The 16,458-nt window shown below is 43.7% G+C and overlaps 1 protein-coding gene and 1 long non-coding RNA gene across 6 annotated transcripts in view; both read right to left on the bottom strand.

Annotated features, from left to right (window-relative positions):
* Window positions 1-3,966: 3,966 nt before the first annotated feature.
* LOC147628115 (uncharacterized) overlaps window positions 3,967-16,458 on the bottom strand; it is a 110,943-nt gene continuing 98,451 nt past the window's right edge. For 4 of the 5 annotated variants that reach the window (XM_086813134.1, XM_086813138.1, XM_086813135.1 and 1 more), the window contains 3 exons: window positions 5,272-5,397; window positions 5,044-5,129; window positions 3,967-4,386 (listed from right to left, as the gene is read on the bottom strand). In XM_086813134.1, coding sequence (XP_086669260.1) covers window positions 4,278-4,386; window positions 5,044-5,129; window positions 5,272-5,397 — 321 coding nt within the window. In that variant the 3' untranslated portion in view covers window positions 3,967-4,277. The remainder of the gene's footprint in view (window positions 4,387-5,043; window positions 5,130-5,271; window positions 5,398-16,458) is intronic. The other variant, XM_086813136.1, reaches the window with a different exon arrangement.
* Window positions 5,408-14,894, bottom strand: LOC147628117 (uncharacterized). The gene is made up of 3 exons (XR_015268055.1): window positions 13,538-14,894; window positions 6,094-13,481; window positions 5,408-6,051 (listed from the first exon to the last, which is right to left on the bottom strand). It is a non-coding gene; the product is annotated as an uncharacterized LOC147628117 (long non-coding RNA).

Here is a 16,458-nt window from a genome sequence, read left to right as displayed (position 1 = left end):
ATGCACCCACAATAATATAATTGGGTTGATAAAAGTTTGGGCGCTATGGGGAAATTTTTGCCATTGTGTGGTTGATGTCACTCAAGTACCATATCAATTACATTTCAAGTAAGAAATCAATCTAATAAGAGGCAATAACCATCACTCGAGTTTGAAGTGATGCATGAAAGTGAGGTCCGATGTGATGCTTAGATTTGTGGAAAGTAGGGACACAATGCACAAGTACCCGACAAAGCCAAGGCAAAACTGGGCACAAAAACAAGGCTGGGCACCAGTTGCAAAAGAAGACCGAGCAAGAAAGCAAAAAACCGCAAGCAACTAGCCGTATGGGCTACCACCGAGGACAAGTGCTTTGTCAACCCCATCAATAACGACTAATTGGTTTGTGCAATAAAATTAATAAAGCCTCCTTTTATTGCTTATTTTGGTTTCCCCACTGGGTCACGAGAGCACCCCACGGAGGGCAAAGCTGATGCACAACTAGGATTGGTTTTGCATTGCTTATTTTGGTTCCCCCATTGAGTGGGTCATGAGAGCGCCCCATGGAGGGCAAAGCTGATGCAGAACTAGGATTGGTTTTGCAAGTATATCACTCGAATAATCTAAATGCTACACTCAGAAAGTCCATAACCAAATCCCAATCCAAATCAGCCCTCCACTTACAAACTTACCCTTGCAAGTTTTTGATTTGCATTCAATCCTCTTCACAACACATCCATGCCTCCTGCCTTGCACCCAATAGTCTCACTCTTGACACTCATTGGGTCCCATTCATGCAAGCCACACTCATGCCCCATGCCAATACTTTTCATGCTTGCCTTCAATCTGGTGTGGTTGACAACACTTTCTCTTATAGAATAGTCCGGTTAAAAAGAGAATGCTAGCTATGTTTAAAGGGTCTTATGTTAATACCTAATTGAATACTTAAGCCTTCCAAAGCAGACACAAGCTAATTAGGCTAAATGGCAACTGAGTTTTGTGTTGCACCTATTATGCCTTGTTTACAACCTACCTAAACTCCCAAGATATAAGACTTGTGGATTCCAATATCTTATTTCAATAACTTGCCTTGTGATGCCTCTACCCACATTCTTCTATACACTGCAAGTGCATTGCGACATACTTTGCTTCTTGTTTGTTTCTCTAATATTGATGTCATCCTTGCGTGCATACCTTATAACTTTTGACCGCCTACTTTCATATTTATTCTTGTTATACTAGGCCTTTGGTACCTAGTAAAGCTAATGCCTCTCTCTCTCTCTCTCTCTCTCTCTCTCTACACACTACCTCCCCCCTTTCCATACACTCCATCTATCTTTTCTATAACTTGATTTCTCTCTGTCCCCTTTATGTAAATCCTTAATCTATATGTCCTTCCTTTATAACTATATTTTCTCTTTCTGACCCCATCTCCTCTATATATACCTCCATTTCTCCATCTTCTCCCTCTATTCTCTATCTAGCCTCCCTTCTCTATATACACCTCTCCTTCCCTCTCTCTCTCTCTCTTCCCCCTTTTTTTCTTCATGTCTTCCTCCTCTCCCTACATCCACTTATCTCTCTACCTGTTATCTTATCTATTTGCCCTCCCAATTCTCTAAACACCTTCTCTCTCTCTCTCTCTCTCTCTCTCTCTCTGCATTACCTTCCTCCTCTCTCTCCCCTCCCTACACCTCCATTTCTTTTTCTACCACTCTAGTGTCTATCTACCCTCCCTTTTACTTCTACTCTCTCTCTCTCTCTCTCTCTCTCTCTCTCTCACACACACACACACACACACACACACACCCCACATCGTACATATATATTAAGTGTATATCAAATATACCAAAATATGTATATATGTATACTCATAATATATACTATAGTATATCTATTTCAAATTCGGAATGCTACATATCTATATACAATAATAGATATATTCATGTATGGGGCTTTTAAAAAGAGGGGGCAAAACATTTTGTTATTCAAAAACGTACAGCCCGTTGGTTAGAATCATTATCTGTGTATGTTGGTTAGAGGACGTTTTGAAAACTCATTACCATCTCTTCCTTTTCTTCTAGGCAATACATGTTACTTCCATGTATAATCAATCAAACTACTGCAACACCAACATTCTTTCTTCCAAGCTTCTGCCGAACTGCGCATAGTGTTGCTTTGACAAGTATCCTTCGAAGGGTTGATTGGCATTATATTTGGAGCTTCCAACCACATGTTCTTATAAATCCATTCCAACAACCTTATGGCAACCTAGCCAGTCACTATGTCCCTCAAACATGCATGCATGTAAGCTTGAGTAAATGCATATTGAACATTATAATACGTCGACAATTATAGTGATTCTTATGAATCGAGTCTCACAAGTCGTGATCCTCACTCCAAGATACTCCCATCACTCTCAATCAATGTCCTCTCAAAGGTTTATTAATTGCTTGCTGTCGCACCTCCACATTAAAAAAAAATAGACTCAAATTAGACCCTTTACGAATTCCTACACATTCTCTCTCTACAAAGATTGGCACATGGTGAAATTTTTACAAATCGACTCAAAAGTCAACAGAGTTTGGGCATTTGAAATCTACTCTTCGATACCTTTCCAATGATACATAACATGATAGATAATTGTGCATATTCAAGAAATCTTCAAATTTGGTGATGATGCCACATCATCACCAAAGTTAACTTCTTGAATGTATAAATTATCATTGAAAAGGTCTCAAAGAGTACATTCCAAATATCCAAACTCCACTCATTTCTGAGTTGATTTGTAAAAATTTTACCGTGTGCCAATTTTTGTAGAGAGAGAATGTGTAAGAATCTTTAAAGTGCCCATTTTCAGCCCAATTTTTTTCTAATGAAAGATGAGATGCTAGGTTGGTTCCTAATACATTGTGTTAACTATGCTGGGTTAGTTCTTAATACATTGTGTTAACTAACACAATGTTTCAACAATGCACCATATCTTTTAGACCAGCTTCCTAGATACCTAATGTATTACTAACAAGTGAATTGCATGCCTTAGCTACAATTGAATTGAGAGAGAGAGAGAGAGAGAGAGAGAGAGATCTATGAAACCAAAAAAAGATCTACATAATAGACCCATGTGCATGCGTGTGGGTGGAGAGAGAGAGAGAGAGAGAGAGAGCGAGAGAGAGAGTCTTGAGTAGAAAGGCTTACAAAAAATGGAGACCTTTGGACATTCAAATGCTTATAACAAGTTGGTATCAAGTCTTGCCCGTGTCCATTAGAAAAGCGTGTAGGCGACAGTGGGACGGCGTGCACGGGCTCAATGGATTAGGGTACATCGTTCACCAATGAAGACATAGCGGCAGGTTGAGTGTTATGATCGCAAATCAAACTCCCATTCAGATTTGGTACGGTGTTCGGTAGGTTCAGTTCCTACTGCATGGAAAAGAATGTATTGGATCGGTGTTGAGAAGGAAGGATTCTTCGAAAGGCCATGGGGAGATACCGTCTGTTTCCAATCAGGAAACCATATCCAAGCTTGCCGGGCATGCCTCATGCCGTGTACGGCAGATCTGCATAGATATATGTCTGCGTATGTGTCTGTATATATATATATATATATATATATATATATATATAGAGAGAGAGAGAGAGAGAGAGAGACGGGTAACGGAATCTTTTTGGGGGATGGGGGGAATATGAAAAGGAAAGATGGCGGCGGGGAGTGTGTGCACACACATTCTTTTGACCATCTTCTTGACATGACGGAAAGAAAGAGACACTGTGAGCTTGGATACATGACACCCAAAGAAATGCCACTTGTATCCAACCTCCACTTAGACCTGGTTGTATCGATAAAGTATTCTGGGCGTTGTTTTTCTTTTTCCCCACCTACCGAAACCGAATTTTGTTCATTGCAACATCCCATTCAAGAAAGATTCTGATTTGCTTAATCCAAGATCCTGACGAATTTCTTGCAGAGAGAACTGGTAGACAGGCTGAGTTCTTCAAAACATTTCCTACAGGCAAACAACAGCATGACCATGACAGCAGTCTCAGGGTTTTCCCTACTCTTGAAAACTTGCGTCAAAAGGCTGGGGAATCTTCCCAGCTGAAGCCTAATATTATAGCGCTCATACCCTACATGTCTGCAAAACATGGATTCCTGTTGGTTTTACTAATTAGTTTAACACATCTAGTTCAGTGTGTCCTTGGCATGAATACCTTTTGCGAGGGAACCTTTATTCAGCGCGACTAAACTCCAGCCTATTAATTCGAACCCAGTGAAGTAAAGAGGAAAGGTGGGTGACCTAAAAATGTAAAGAGGCGTCTACTTTCTCTTGGTATGGACTGGGTTGCAACAATAGAGCCAAACGAAGCTTGTATCTCTCTATCCTCTGCTTCTGTTGCTCCCTCAACCTGGATTAACAATAAAAACCAGTGTTAAAAACTACCTAGGTATGTACATCTCAATTTTTTTACCAAAAAAAAAAGAAGAAGGAAAGAAAGGCGTATAATAAAGCCTTGCAGAGTAGATTCCAAAATTCAAACGGCATGCTGAAACTTATGATCGACTGGAAAAGAGTGGAAAAGGCATGCAAGAAAACTGTAGATATTCATTTTTCGAAAACTGTTTGGTGATCGTCTTACTTAGATAGGGTGAAAGTACGACTTTGTAAATTGCGTCATTAAAGCACCTTTCAGACAACATGTCCCTCCAGGAGGCGCAGCTGCCACTCTCACGAGAAGCAGCAAGCCGCTAAGAGGTGTTAAAGATTAATCGAGAGTCAGGGTTCACCCAAAAATTGTATGACTTTGAACAACACATGAGACTTTTATATCTCTATATATTAAGGAAGAGTTTAACAAAGCTGCCATGAGGCACAAATCTGGAGGTTAGGGAAGAGGAGCAGGAGGTTCGAGGAGGTTGGGGTAGAATTTGAATTTTGGAGGTTGGAGACGTGCGGAGCACCAGTCAGCCAACTAATAGTTCATTTAATAATATACGCACATGAATGATGCATGAAAAAAAAACAAAACATATGCCACTTTCATGATGGTGGGTTAATAGCTCACCTTTTACGTACACTTTTGAAATGCTTAACGTGGTTTGCCAGTAGGTCTTGTTCACTTGGAACTCCAGCATCACCTTCCATATAATCCTGTACACGAAAAGTGGATCTTGTATTTGAGAGAGTGTCTTAAGGGTACAAACAAGAGCACACGAAATATAGAGGAGTTTGATCCACTGTGACCCATTCAATTTGACAATGTAGCCTAACTTTCCACAGATTTTTTAGGAACCTCAAAAGTTGATCGAAGTTCAAGAGCATCTTTGCTTTCATTTTCTTCAGGTAAAAACTCGTCGTTGCCTACTTTGCTGGAAGGTAGTGGTTTTGGCAAAAGCTTCGCAAAATTCTGCAGTCCTGGCTTTTAAAGAGTAAAACCAAAGGTAAATTAACCTTTAAAACATGATGCATCAAAACCTGACCACATCACAAAAATCTACAGTACACAAATCGTGAGCAGAAGTACATATAGAATTTACTAGGTTGATCAAAAAGCAAACTAATAAAAGGCCAAATAATTGTTTCCTTATATCAAGTCATCTTCTGCAACCCAAAAGGCCTGCGGCAAGGTTGTTAGCACGGTTGATGCCCTCTTGCTCTAGCAGTTACTATTGTTGAACAGCATGGTAGGTGCATCCTCATATTGAACCCCTTAATCGTATGCCTATTCTGATGCCAGACCAGTAAAATAAGCCTGCCGTGAGCTCTCATGTCACAAATTTGGATGCCTCAAGTTGTCATCATGTTACATTATCATTCCGCATCCACAACTGCATGGTATAATTGGGAGGGATAAAATTTTCCTTGGGAAATGGTGCTGGTACATATATTTTGACGTAAAAAAATTTCAGGGCATGGGTAGGTGAGTCCTTACAAGTCTTCAAGGCGGTGTTAACTACCCACAGCTACCACTAGGTTCATGTTGGGGGGTTTCAGGGCAAGCTCACATCCTGTTTAGTCAGGCTCACATCACATATGCTCAGGCTCACGTCATGTCCAAGTATGCTCATGTCACCTCCCTACAGGCTCACGTCACGTCCATGTAGGCTCATGTCACCTCCCTACAGGCTCACATCTCGTCTGATTTTTGCAGGACTGGGGGCTCAAGTGGCTGACCAAAGAGCTGTTTGCACAGTTTGACTTTTTTTTTCTTGTTTCCCTTGGTCTATTGGTCTATCGGGGGTGTTTAATATTCCTACTCCTCCATAGTACATATGCAACTATGATGGCTATAATAAATTCGTTTGACTCGCTCATTTGTTTCAATGATATGTATCCAAGAAGTTTCGGGTTCCTGATCACAACAGTAGGCATACGTAAACTTCTCCAAGTCACTTCAGCCTAGAGAAGTTGACTGCCGTAAGGAGCACGTAAGACCTTGGGCCTGATGTATCCAGACAAGTATGACAGCTAGAGCTTGAGATGGTGAGAGTCTTAACGAAATGGCGAGTTCCTTAAACAATAAGGTGAACTATATTTGTGGATTTATGGTTTTCTTCAGTGCATTTTTTCATGGGGAAGCCACAGCAGGGCTCTCAAGACTAAGATGGTTGAACGTAGCATAATCCTTGAATCAGTCTAAGGCATGTTCACTAGTTTGGGGCTGATCTCTGATCTTGCCATCTTCAATGGTCTTCAAGTACCATCTCGGAGGCTTCTTCACCACCTTGGAGGTGACTCCACTCCCACGCCATTTGCCTCCTCTCTAAGACTATTTAAGCTGAATTTTGAAGTGATCACACTTGTTTATCATGGGCTGAACCATTCAACTTCATTAACATCATCATCACCATTGAACAAAGATAAAATGATGTCCTCCTCCTTTTGCTGTGTAAAATCAGCACTCTTCTGCTCATAAAAAATGACATCACGTTTGATGATAATCTTCTTTCATGAGGATAAAATAGGGCTGGAGCCCAGTGAACTGGTCATTGAGGATCCACCAGAAGTGGATGAGCTTGAGGAGATTTTGCAGAGCGAACAAATTGTGTATCACAAGGAACACAAGCTTGTTGCAGGCAAAGTTGTCTGTCGTTACCTTGTGTAGTTCAAGAACTATCTTCCCATTGATGCTAAATGGATAGATGAAGAGTTCTTTAGAGATTGCCCATGCTTGCTTCAGACGTACTTGGATGCTTTTCAATTGCGGACAACTGTTTAGAAGCTAGGGGGGATGTCACCATTTGGCCACCCAACTGGTCCACCCATGCTTTCTCATTATGTATGTACATTGGACCGGTGTCCATGACAGTTGCATATGCCAAGGATTGATGCCACTCATGTGATACTGTGGACTTGGCTTTCTGTTGGGACTTGTGTCTATGAGTACATGTTCAAAAATGCCTAAAGGATTGGTGTTCCATTGGGTGTGGTACCTCGTGTACTTGCCTAGAACATGTCTATTTTAGTATAGTCTCATGAACGTGGATTGTCCATACCAATGCTGCATTGCATAGCATCTTTATATGCTTGCCTGCAATGGACTTTGCATGTTGTTTTCATGCTTGCCTAACCAATGTGTAGTTCCGGGTAAGGGGACGCCCGCCCGTGAACCATGCGTGTGAAACTGTCTTTTGACATGGTTATGTGGCATGTGATAGGTGGTAAGTATTGGCCAAAACCAGCATTAATTTATAAGTGAGTGTGTACACACTTGATTAAGTTTTGGGTGACCAAAACTCACTTATAAGTCCGTCCTCTCTCGGTCATTTGCCCCTAGGTAATGCCGTCATAGCCTCTGGTAACTCCTCAGATGTGAAGGGTCAGGAGGAAAGTCCTGAGACCGTGAAGGAGAACCTCTCATATGCCGCCACACCCGCTCACGTGCATCCAGTGCTTGTGAGGAAATGGGGGCACCCGTGAGAAGAGTGCTGAAGAAATTTGTGGCGATGGCTCTCACATGAGGGGGGGTCTGTAACAATGGATCCATCCCGTCTCGCAACCTGCGGATACCCTCTCTCTGTCTGTGGGGGCTTGCAATCTCAAAGAAATCTCTAGTGACCCTGTCTCCCGCTTGTGTCCAAAAAGAGGCTCTGGTATGGTATCTATACTCCACCCGCCCCTCCTCTACGGATCTAAGCTATGTACCAACGGTAGCCAGCTGCTGACTCTCAATCCACGAGCTATCTGGTACACTCTCCTGAATCCATTGTAGAGAAGCTAGACCCTTGCGAATATTCGAAAGCCAATCAATCTACTCTACACTGCCTCTTGTAATAAACTTCTAATCTTAGCAAGACCTGCATCCAAGGCGCCTGCGACGCCTGCTCTTGAGTGAAAATCTAGCCTCTCCCAAATCCCTTCTATCCTGCTGCTGCAAATCTCAGAGTCTTGGATGAGGCTATCTGGAATCCGGATACTCAAATGTCTATTTTGCCTCCCAAACCCTGAATGTTCCATGAGACAATCCGCATAACTAAGAAAGGTGGGAAGCAGAACTTTCGGGAAAATGCCCTCCACTCGAAGAGTCTTGGGCGTGGGTTTTGATGGAGAGTAATCACTATCGGTCCTCGGGGGAAGCCGTGCTAGATGGGCACATATCATGGCCTCCATGTGGATCCACTCTATTCGAACCCTGGAGTATGCATTGAAACCGGCCTCTGGTAGAAACCAAAGTGCGGTAGACTAGCAGTCACCCAATCCAATTGTAGTCGAGACAATTAATCAAATAAACAGGAGCTAGAGTGCTCCAAAACAAGAAGGAGAACGACACCTCTTGGCCCCAAAGCTTGGCGCCCGTTTCGATATTTCTTTATTCAAATTCAATGGAAAGATTTAGATGATTACAACATGGCCATCCATGGCTCGTATGTCTGCAAGTACAATCTGTCAATCCTCAAAATCTCTTAGCATAGAGGTTACACAGCCTTGTGTCCCAAGAACACCACACTGTTATCTCCTCTAATCTGCTAAGTCTGTACATCCATGAGGCCTTGAATATGCATCTGACTGAACCATGCACATAGCCATAAATTGAGCCATGAAAACCAGTCCACAAACTCATCCAAAACAGCCCACAATCTTGTCCTGTTTCCACCCTCTGAACTGCCAAACCCTTCCTCTCACTAAGGGCTAGAGAGAACCACTCTAAAACAGTCTTGAGCCAGTGAAAAGAGAGACTCCAAAAGACATCACCTACAGTCCCACTTGCTCATAAAGAAAGAGAGACTTACAGTCTTTATGTCGCTTTCCACAAGAGAGAAAAGACTCGAGGAAAAGCCCCGAACTGTCCTGTCCTCTTGTCTTGCACCCGGAAGAGAGAGAGAGAGAGAGAGAGAGAGAGAGAGAGAGAGAGAGAGAATCTGTAGGCACTGATGCTCTGTAGCCAGTAGCCAACCAATCTTCCAGGAGCTAAAGAGAGAAATGAAATGAAATGAAATGTTATATTAACGTCTTCAAAAGGCCAAAGTGACCTATGAGACCAAAGTTACAACCATATGACAGCTGATACACTATCTGGAAAAGAACAGAAAGGACTGAAGGTAAGTATCTAGCCCTACAATACATCAATAGGGAGCATCCGAAAGCAGCAACTAGGGAGAGTGGGAAGCTAATGCTACTAGTCAAAATCGGGTACATGAGTACATGGATACATGAATACATGAATATGGGGGAGTACAAAAGTGACAGTGAGTACAACAGTATATGGCTGGAGTGGTAATCATCCTAGGAGCTCTAGCATGGGTCTCTGCCGGATGGCCTGGATATCTGCCATAGTGAGATGCCTGGTCGGACGAGCCCGATGCCTCGCAATGATGCTCTGAATCCTCCGGTGTAGGCACCGTCTTTGATGTAAGGATCCGCGAACCCTCGAGCGTCTGGATCTGCCCAACTAGATAGCTCTCTCAACTAGAGTCCCACGGGGTGCCCACTGTTGGGCTGTCGGCTGTGTGTCCTCCCGGGTAGTCCCTCTAAAGAAGTCAGTAATCTGTCTCTGTGTGGACTCCCTGCCAGTCGGGCGTCTGCTCCTCATACTGGACTCTCTGGGCCTGCGGATCTCCAGGAGATAAAGAACCTCATCAAGTTCCTCAACTTCCGGCTGAGCCTCATATGATACATCCTCAAGCACATCCCCACGGAAAGGTCTAAGTAGACTCACATAAAATGCATTGTGAATCCTCCAGTGATCTGGTAGCTTCAAACGATAGGCCACCTCACCAATCTTTTCCAATACCTGAAAAGGTCCATAATAACGCATGCTCAACTTAGGGAATAAAGCGCTCTTTACCCTTCATCTTTTTGAGCCTAGCTTTCTCAAATCGCAAAAGAACCCAGTCACCCAATGCAAACTCTAATGCACGTCTGTGACGGTCTACTGCTTTCTTTTACTTTTGCTAAGTTTTTTGGAGTGCCAACTTAACTCTCCTATAAGCTTCATCCATGTTCTCCACATACTGGTCAACCTCAAATATCTTATCCTTTGTGTGCGAAATGGGTGGTACCTTCTTCCCTCCTTCCACAATCTCAAAAGACGCCTTGCCCGTCGAGATATGGATGGTGTTGTTATAAGCAAACTCCACCAAAGGAAGATTTCCCATTGTTGCTTGTGCTCTGACACATAACACTTAAGAAGATCTAACACTGTGGAATTAGCCTCTTCTGACTGACCATCTGTATATGGATGAAACAATGATGAAAACTTGAGAGTTGTACCCATGTTGTCAAGCAACCCTCTCCAAAATAAACTCGTCATCCGTGGATCACGGTCACTAATGATAGATGAAGGCATGCCATGATACTTGAAGATGTTCACCATGAACAACTTCACCATGTGATCAACTTTGATCTTCTTACGCACGGGAATGAAATGAGCCTGCTTACTTAACCTGCATATGATAGTCCAAATGCCATCATTCCCCGTTTGTGTCCTCGGAAGATCAAATATAAAATCCATGGCAATGCTCTCCGATGGTCTATCTAGAATAGGTAAAGGCTGAAGTAACCCTGGTGTCTTCTGACAGTCATACTTCACCTTCTGACATACAACGCATTGCCTAACAAAAGCATCAACATCTCTTCTCAAGGTCAGCCAATAAAAGAAAGCTTCAACTGCCTTTACCGTGGCGTCAATACCTCTATGACATGCATACAGCGGAGCATGACTTTCAATCATAACCTTGAGTCGTAACTGCCTGGTAACACACAGTCTACCATGCATCAACAAAAATCCATCGTCGAGAGTATAATGATCATGCCGTTGACCCTCACACATCTGATCATAGACCTTACCAAAATCCTCATATCCTGGGCATACTGCTCTTTCATCTCATCAAACTCATGATGATAAGCAAGTGAAACTGCTGAGACCTGTGGCTTGCGTGACAAAGCATCTACCACAACATTCTTTTTGCCTTCCACATGTACAATCTGAAAGTGGAACATAGACAGAAAGTTGGCCCATCTCATTATGCCGATGCCCCGTGTACTATGAGATTCGAGGGAGGTTCCACTGCCTCTTCCGAGCTGAGTTCGGAGCACTTTCCAGGATCATGGACTTCCCGGATCAGAGATGCCTTGGACTTTTTCTTCTAGAGCTCCGTAGACACAGGGAGTCCTTAGTTAGATCTAGATCAGCTGTACTTGCTCGAGGACCAGCACAGAGAGCTCTCACTGACTTCTTCCATACCAGCACTCCAAGGGCCGATCCACCCATCATACCCAGACCACAGGCTAATGTAGGAGCTCATCCGCGAGGTGTGACACTCGACAGAGCCACTAAGTTATGCAGAGCTCGATGCCCCAGACTCCATGGCCCTCACCCACGGCCACGCCACCACAAGAAGAGCCGGGCCATCATCTCCCATCATCGCAGGACCTTCTCGCGCCATCTCAGTTTTACCACCTTGAGCACCATGTCACAGCGGCCCATGAGGGATGTATTAGGGTGATATGAGAGCTCTCTGTTCATGTACCTAGATCTGATTTTAAAGTTCTAAATTTTTGTTATCTTTCTATTTTGTACCCAAGATTATGTACCTCATGGATATGATGTAACCTTTTGGTCTCATAGGTCATTTTGGCCTTTTGAAGACGTTAATACAACTTTCTTTGTTTCTTCTTTCTCTCACACGCACACCATGGAGTGCTTTCATTCTCCTTAGCTCCAGCCTATGAACCTGTAACCCTAGTACCATTAATTGGTATCAAAGCCACTGTCGCATGTCTTGCCTTCGCTCGCCAGCACCGTATTGTCTACACTCCACAACTTCTCCCGCTTCGCTTCTTTACCTTTCCTTGTCTGCATCCTTCGCAAAGTACCGCTGGCATACCATCGCCTCTGCCCATTGCGCCACCATTGTTGGGCAGAGCTCATGATAGCCCCGTGTCGGCGTGGCTGAGCTGAGCTGAGCTGCCTGTTCAGTCAGGTGGGCAGACTAGGGGGGGGGGGGAGAAGAGCCTGGCTAAGCCTCCAGGCCATTGGGTGGAAACGCCTCCTCCCTGGCCTTCCCGCGTAACCCCTGTTTTCTGGCCATCTCACTTGTTCTTCGCCTGCGCCTTCTACTGGTCGTCCCTGTTTCACTTGCTCTTTGCCCTCGCTCCACAGGATAGCACCGCCTAGTAACTTCTCCACAGAGAGCCGCTCCTCTTTGGAAGCCCTGAACTGTTGCCTCTAGCTCCCGCACCAACCAAGTGCACTAGTAGTAACACATGCAGCAAAAGTGAATGGATCCGTACTCTATCATGGCCCTACCAATGTCTGCTAGCACCCCGTTTGTTGAGAAGTTCGCCGGCAATGGATTTCCTACATGGCAGACTAAAGGACAGCTTCTCCTTATGCGTGAGGGCATATGGGGAACAATGTCTAGAGACAATGAGGATCTTGGAGACACTGAACTTGAAAAGTACCATGTGTGGCGGCAACGGAATGAGAGCCATCACCCTGATTTGTCTCAGCCTCGCGGATTCTTTGGCTCATCACATTCACTTCAAGTCCACATCCAAGGAAAAATTGGGGAGCAAAGTATCCCCGCATGTGATTTAAAAGGACTATTAATTGCACTACCCAATGGGATAATAGGGCTTAACCCTTACTAAGCCTCTACTAATGATGCATTTTTACTAATAATCTCCCTCTCCTCCTCCTCATAGAACACGCATAGAAGTGATGGAGCACCCTCTTTATACTTGAGGGTCTGAGAATAACAAAATATAAGGATCTATGCATGGGCTAGTTTACAGAGGACCACGGTTCACTTAATTGGGGATTTTGGTGTGCTAGAACTAGTTACTTTATGGGCTTGAACTCAAGTTACTCCAGTTTATGGTGGGCTCTATTAGTTGCATGGTGGCTTAGCCTACAATTTACTAATTAAGTTTCACTTAACTCAACTAATATACATGTAGATTTCTTCTATTTTGAGATGCACGACTCTCCACTCCACATTATGTATGACCTTGCCATACACAGCCATGGTTAAATATCCCCCGTATACATAGGCCTCCAACCTTAATCTGACAGCCCTTCATTATTTATTTATCCCCCGTATACATAGGCCTCCAACCTTAATCTGACAGCCCTTCATTATTTATTTATTCATTCCCAAAGTTTCTCACACCTTAGTGGATTTAGTTAATTATTAGCCTTGCTCTTACACATGACTAGTGCACACAATAGTGCCCTATTTATTTCTTAATTATTTTCTCAACATGGGATCATTAAATTAACAACCATCCTTTAAATTTACTAGTGCACATATGTTAATATTCAACGTGCAATGTGTGTACCGCACATACTTTATTAGGTCTAGGTTAATTTATCAATATCCAAAATTATTTTCCCTAAGATGAATTAAAATTTTCATGGTTAGAATATTCAAAATTTATGTAGAGCTAGAATTTGTGCACATCATTATGTTCTAGAGGGTAGCTCTAATATGCATAAGAAAATCACTAATACCAAAGTTTTTTTTTTGAAGCTCAAATTTCATAATCTTAAAATGAATGAAATTAAGTGATCATTTGGCCAAGTTTGGGTCAGTAGTCCGGCAACTTGCTAGTCTTAAATGTGGGCCCGAAACATGAAGACAAAGTGGCTGTATTTATTAAGAGTATGCATCGAGAAGGATAGGAGAAATAACAGTAAACAAGCAGCGGCTATGATCATGACAAAGTCTTCGATAGCTCCAACAACTGGAAAAGTGGCAAGAAGATTCAGTGTAGATATTGCAAGCGGGTAGGCCACAGAGAAGAAAATTGCTTCAAAAAGAAAGAGAAGGAATGGGAGTAGCAGCATGCAAATCTCATCACGGAAGAAGACATTCCAAAGCCATCCAAACACGGTGACAAAGAAGAAATCCATGCTGCAACCGTTCAGTTCCACAATGTCTCCCTCTGTGAGGAGGAAGACTACTACTGGGCTTTCTATGTCCTGTCTCTATTTATGTACTAAGTGTCATGTGTACTTTGCTGGCGTAGTCCCCTAAAAATGATTGTAATAAATGCTCAATGTATGTGTCAGTGTTTATGTGTTTTTACCGCCTTGTGTAAGGCTCCTTATCCATCATCCCTGTTAGGAGCAAAGGGGGGTAACAAAGAGCTGGTCTTGAAGCTTCTGTCACTTGCTGATTAGAGGATTAGCATGGCACAAGAAGTGTGCATGGCTAGATCGCTCCTTTGCAGCATTTGATGGAGTTAGAAGGCAGTTACTTCCTTTGCGTGTTGGGTCTCACCTCCGTCGCTCCAAAGGGGGGTGGGTTGGATACTTCGGAGCTTCACGTCTATGTAACCATCCTATGTTTGTAACCTTATTCATATGTATGTGCGTGTGAACACCTACTTAGGTGTGAACACCCCCTATATGTGGATAGGATAAGTGTGCCACATCTCATTAGTGTGTGTGTGTGTGTGTGTGTGTGTGTGTGTGTGTGTGTGTGTTGACATGTGTCAAAAGATAAGGCTACTCTCAAGCCTACAAAAAGCATTGTACTTGGTGAACTTCAATCATATCAATCAACCATGATTGAGTCACGCAACACTCTCTCTCTTTGAGCATTCCCTCTCTCTCTCTCTCTCTCTCTCTCTCTCTCTCATATAGATTGGATTCGACATTCTCAGCTCATAGCTCTAGTTTTTGTTTTCTTTTGTACCATGATGAGATTACATGGACACTATTGTATCACTTTTAGTCTCAAAGACCCACTGGGTCTTTTGAAGATGTACCAGAGTCCGGAGAGAGGGCTACCATGCATTTCAGGCTATGATTGGGCATCCACCTATCGAGAGGAGACACGCACATGTGGGGTATGCCCATGCCTATCTCTCCTTCAACCTCAGCTTTTCCCAACCATCCTCACCACCACCACCGATCTCCCACTACACCCAGATTCACTTCCACCATGATGGGGACTCCACTTACTCCGACCATCTCTACCAACATCTAAGTTTCTAACATATGCCGACCTCACCTCTAAGCTCACCACAAATCTTACACACCTTTGCTATAGCCGCTTTCCCATCCACCAACCAATCTACCACCAAATCCCCCACCAGCACCATGCCCCAGAACGATTGGTATGACAAGGAATGCCGCATAACACGTGAGCATCTCTTATGCGAGGTTGCAACTGGCCAAATCCGAGAGCGAGATGCTCAAAGCATTAACCAATATACAACTAGACGTAAGAAACGAGCACATGTCAAGGGCCAATACAAGGACTTATACCAATCTCTCAAAGGTGTGAATTGTACTGAGGGCTGGAAGAAAATCTGGGAGAAACGTCCACCCACACCCATCACATCTCCATCCATATGGCACACATACACACAATCTCTATACGAAGTACCAGATCAGCCCCCCATCCCACGACCATCACATCCACGTCCCATCACATCCACCTTCTTCACATCCGACATGGTAGAGCCCGAGCCATCCAGAGACTCAAACATGGTAGATCACAGGACCACGAGGCCCCCTTGGCAGAGCACATCTGCCATGTGGGGGAGACTTTGGGCACCCTTCCTAGCTGATATGTTTAACTGGGCTCTTTCCGAAGGCTTCCCACCCACCTGGACAGCCATATCATCACCCCCATTCATAAAGCCGGAGATCCCATGGACCCCAACAACTCCACGACTATTATGATTGGCCACACACTGGCCAAACTTTATGGGTCAGTACTTGAGCTTGAGCTCAACACACCAGCAGAGAGATATGGGCACAGAGCATCAGAGCAGGCAGGCTTCTGCAGGTCATTCTCTACTTTGGATCACATCTTCACCCTTCGAGCCATCATAGAGGAGGCCAGAGCTCGACACCAACGGGTTTACTGTTGCTTTGTGGATTTCCGCAAAGCATTTGATAAAGTGCCTCGAGCCAGACTACTACAGAGACTCTAGGATTTGGAGGTACCATCAGGAATGATTTGGGGGATCATGGCATTATATGAGTTGATCAGAGGGCGGGTGAGATGCCCATAGGAGGATT

The sequence above is a fragment of the Cibotium barometz genome, chromosome 19, assembly GCF_041138505.1.
Source record: "Cibotium barometz isolate CiBa-2024 chromosome 19, ASM4113850v1, whole genome shotgun sequence".
NCBI lineage: Eukaryota > Viridiplantae > Streptophyta > Polypodiopsida > Cyatheales > Cibotiaceae > Cibotium > Cibotium barometz.
This window is presented reverse-complemented; position numbering and strand designations above follow the sequence as displayed.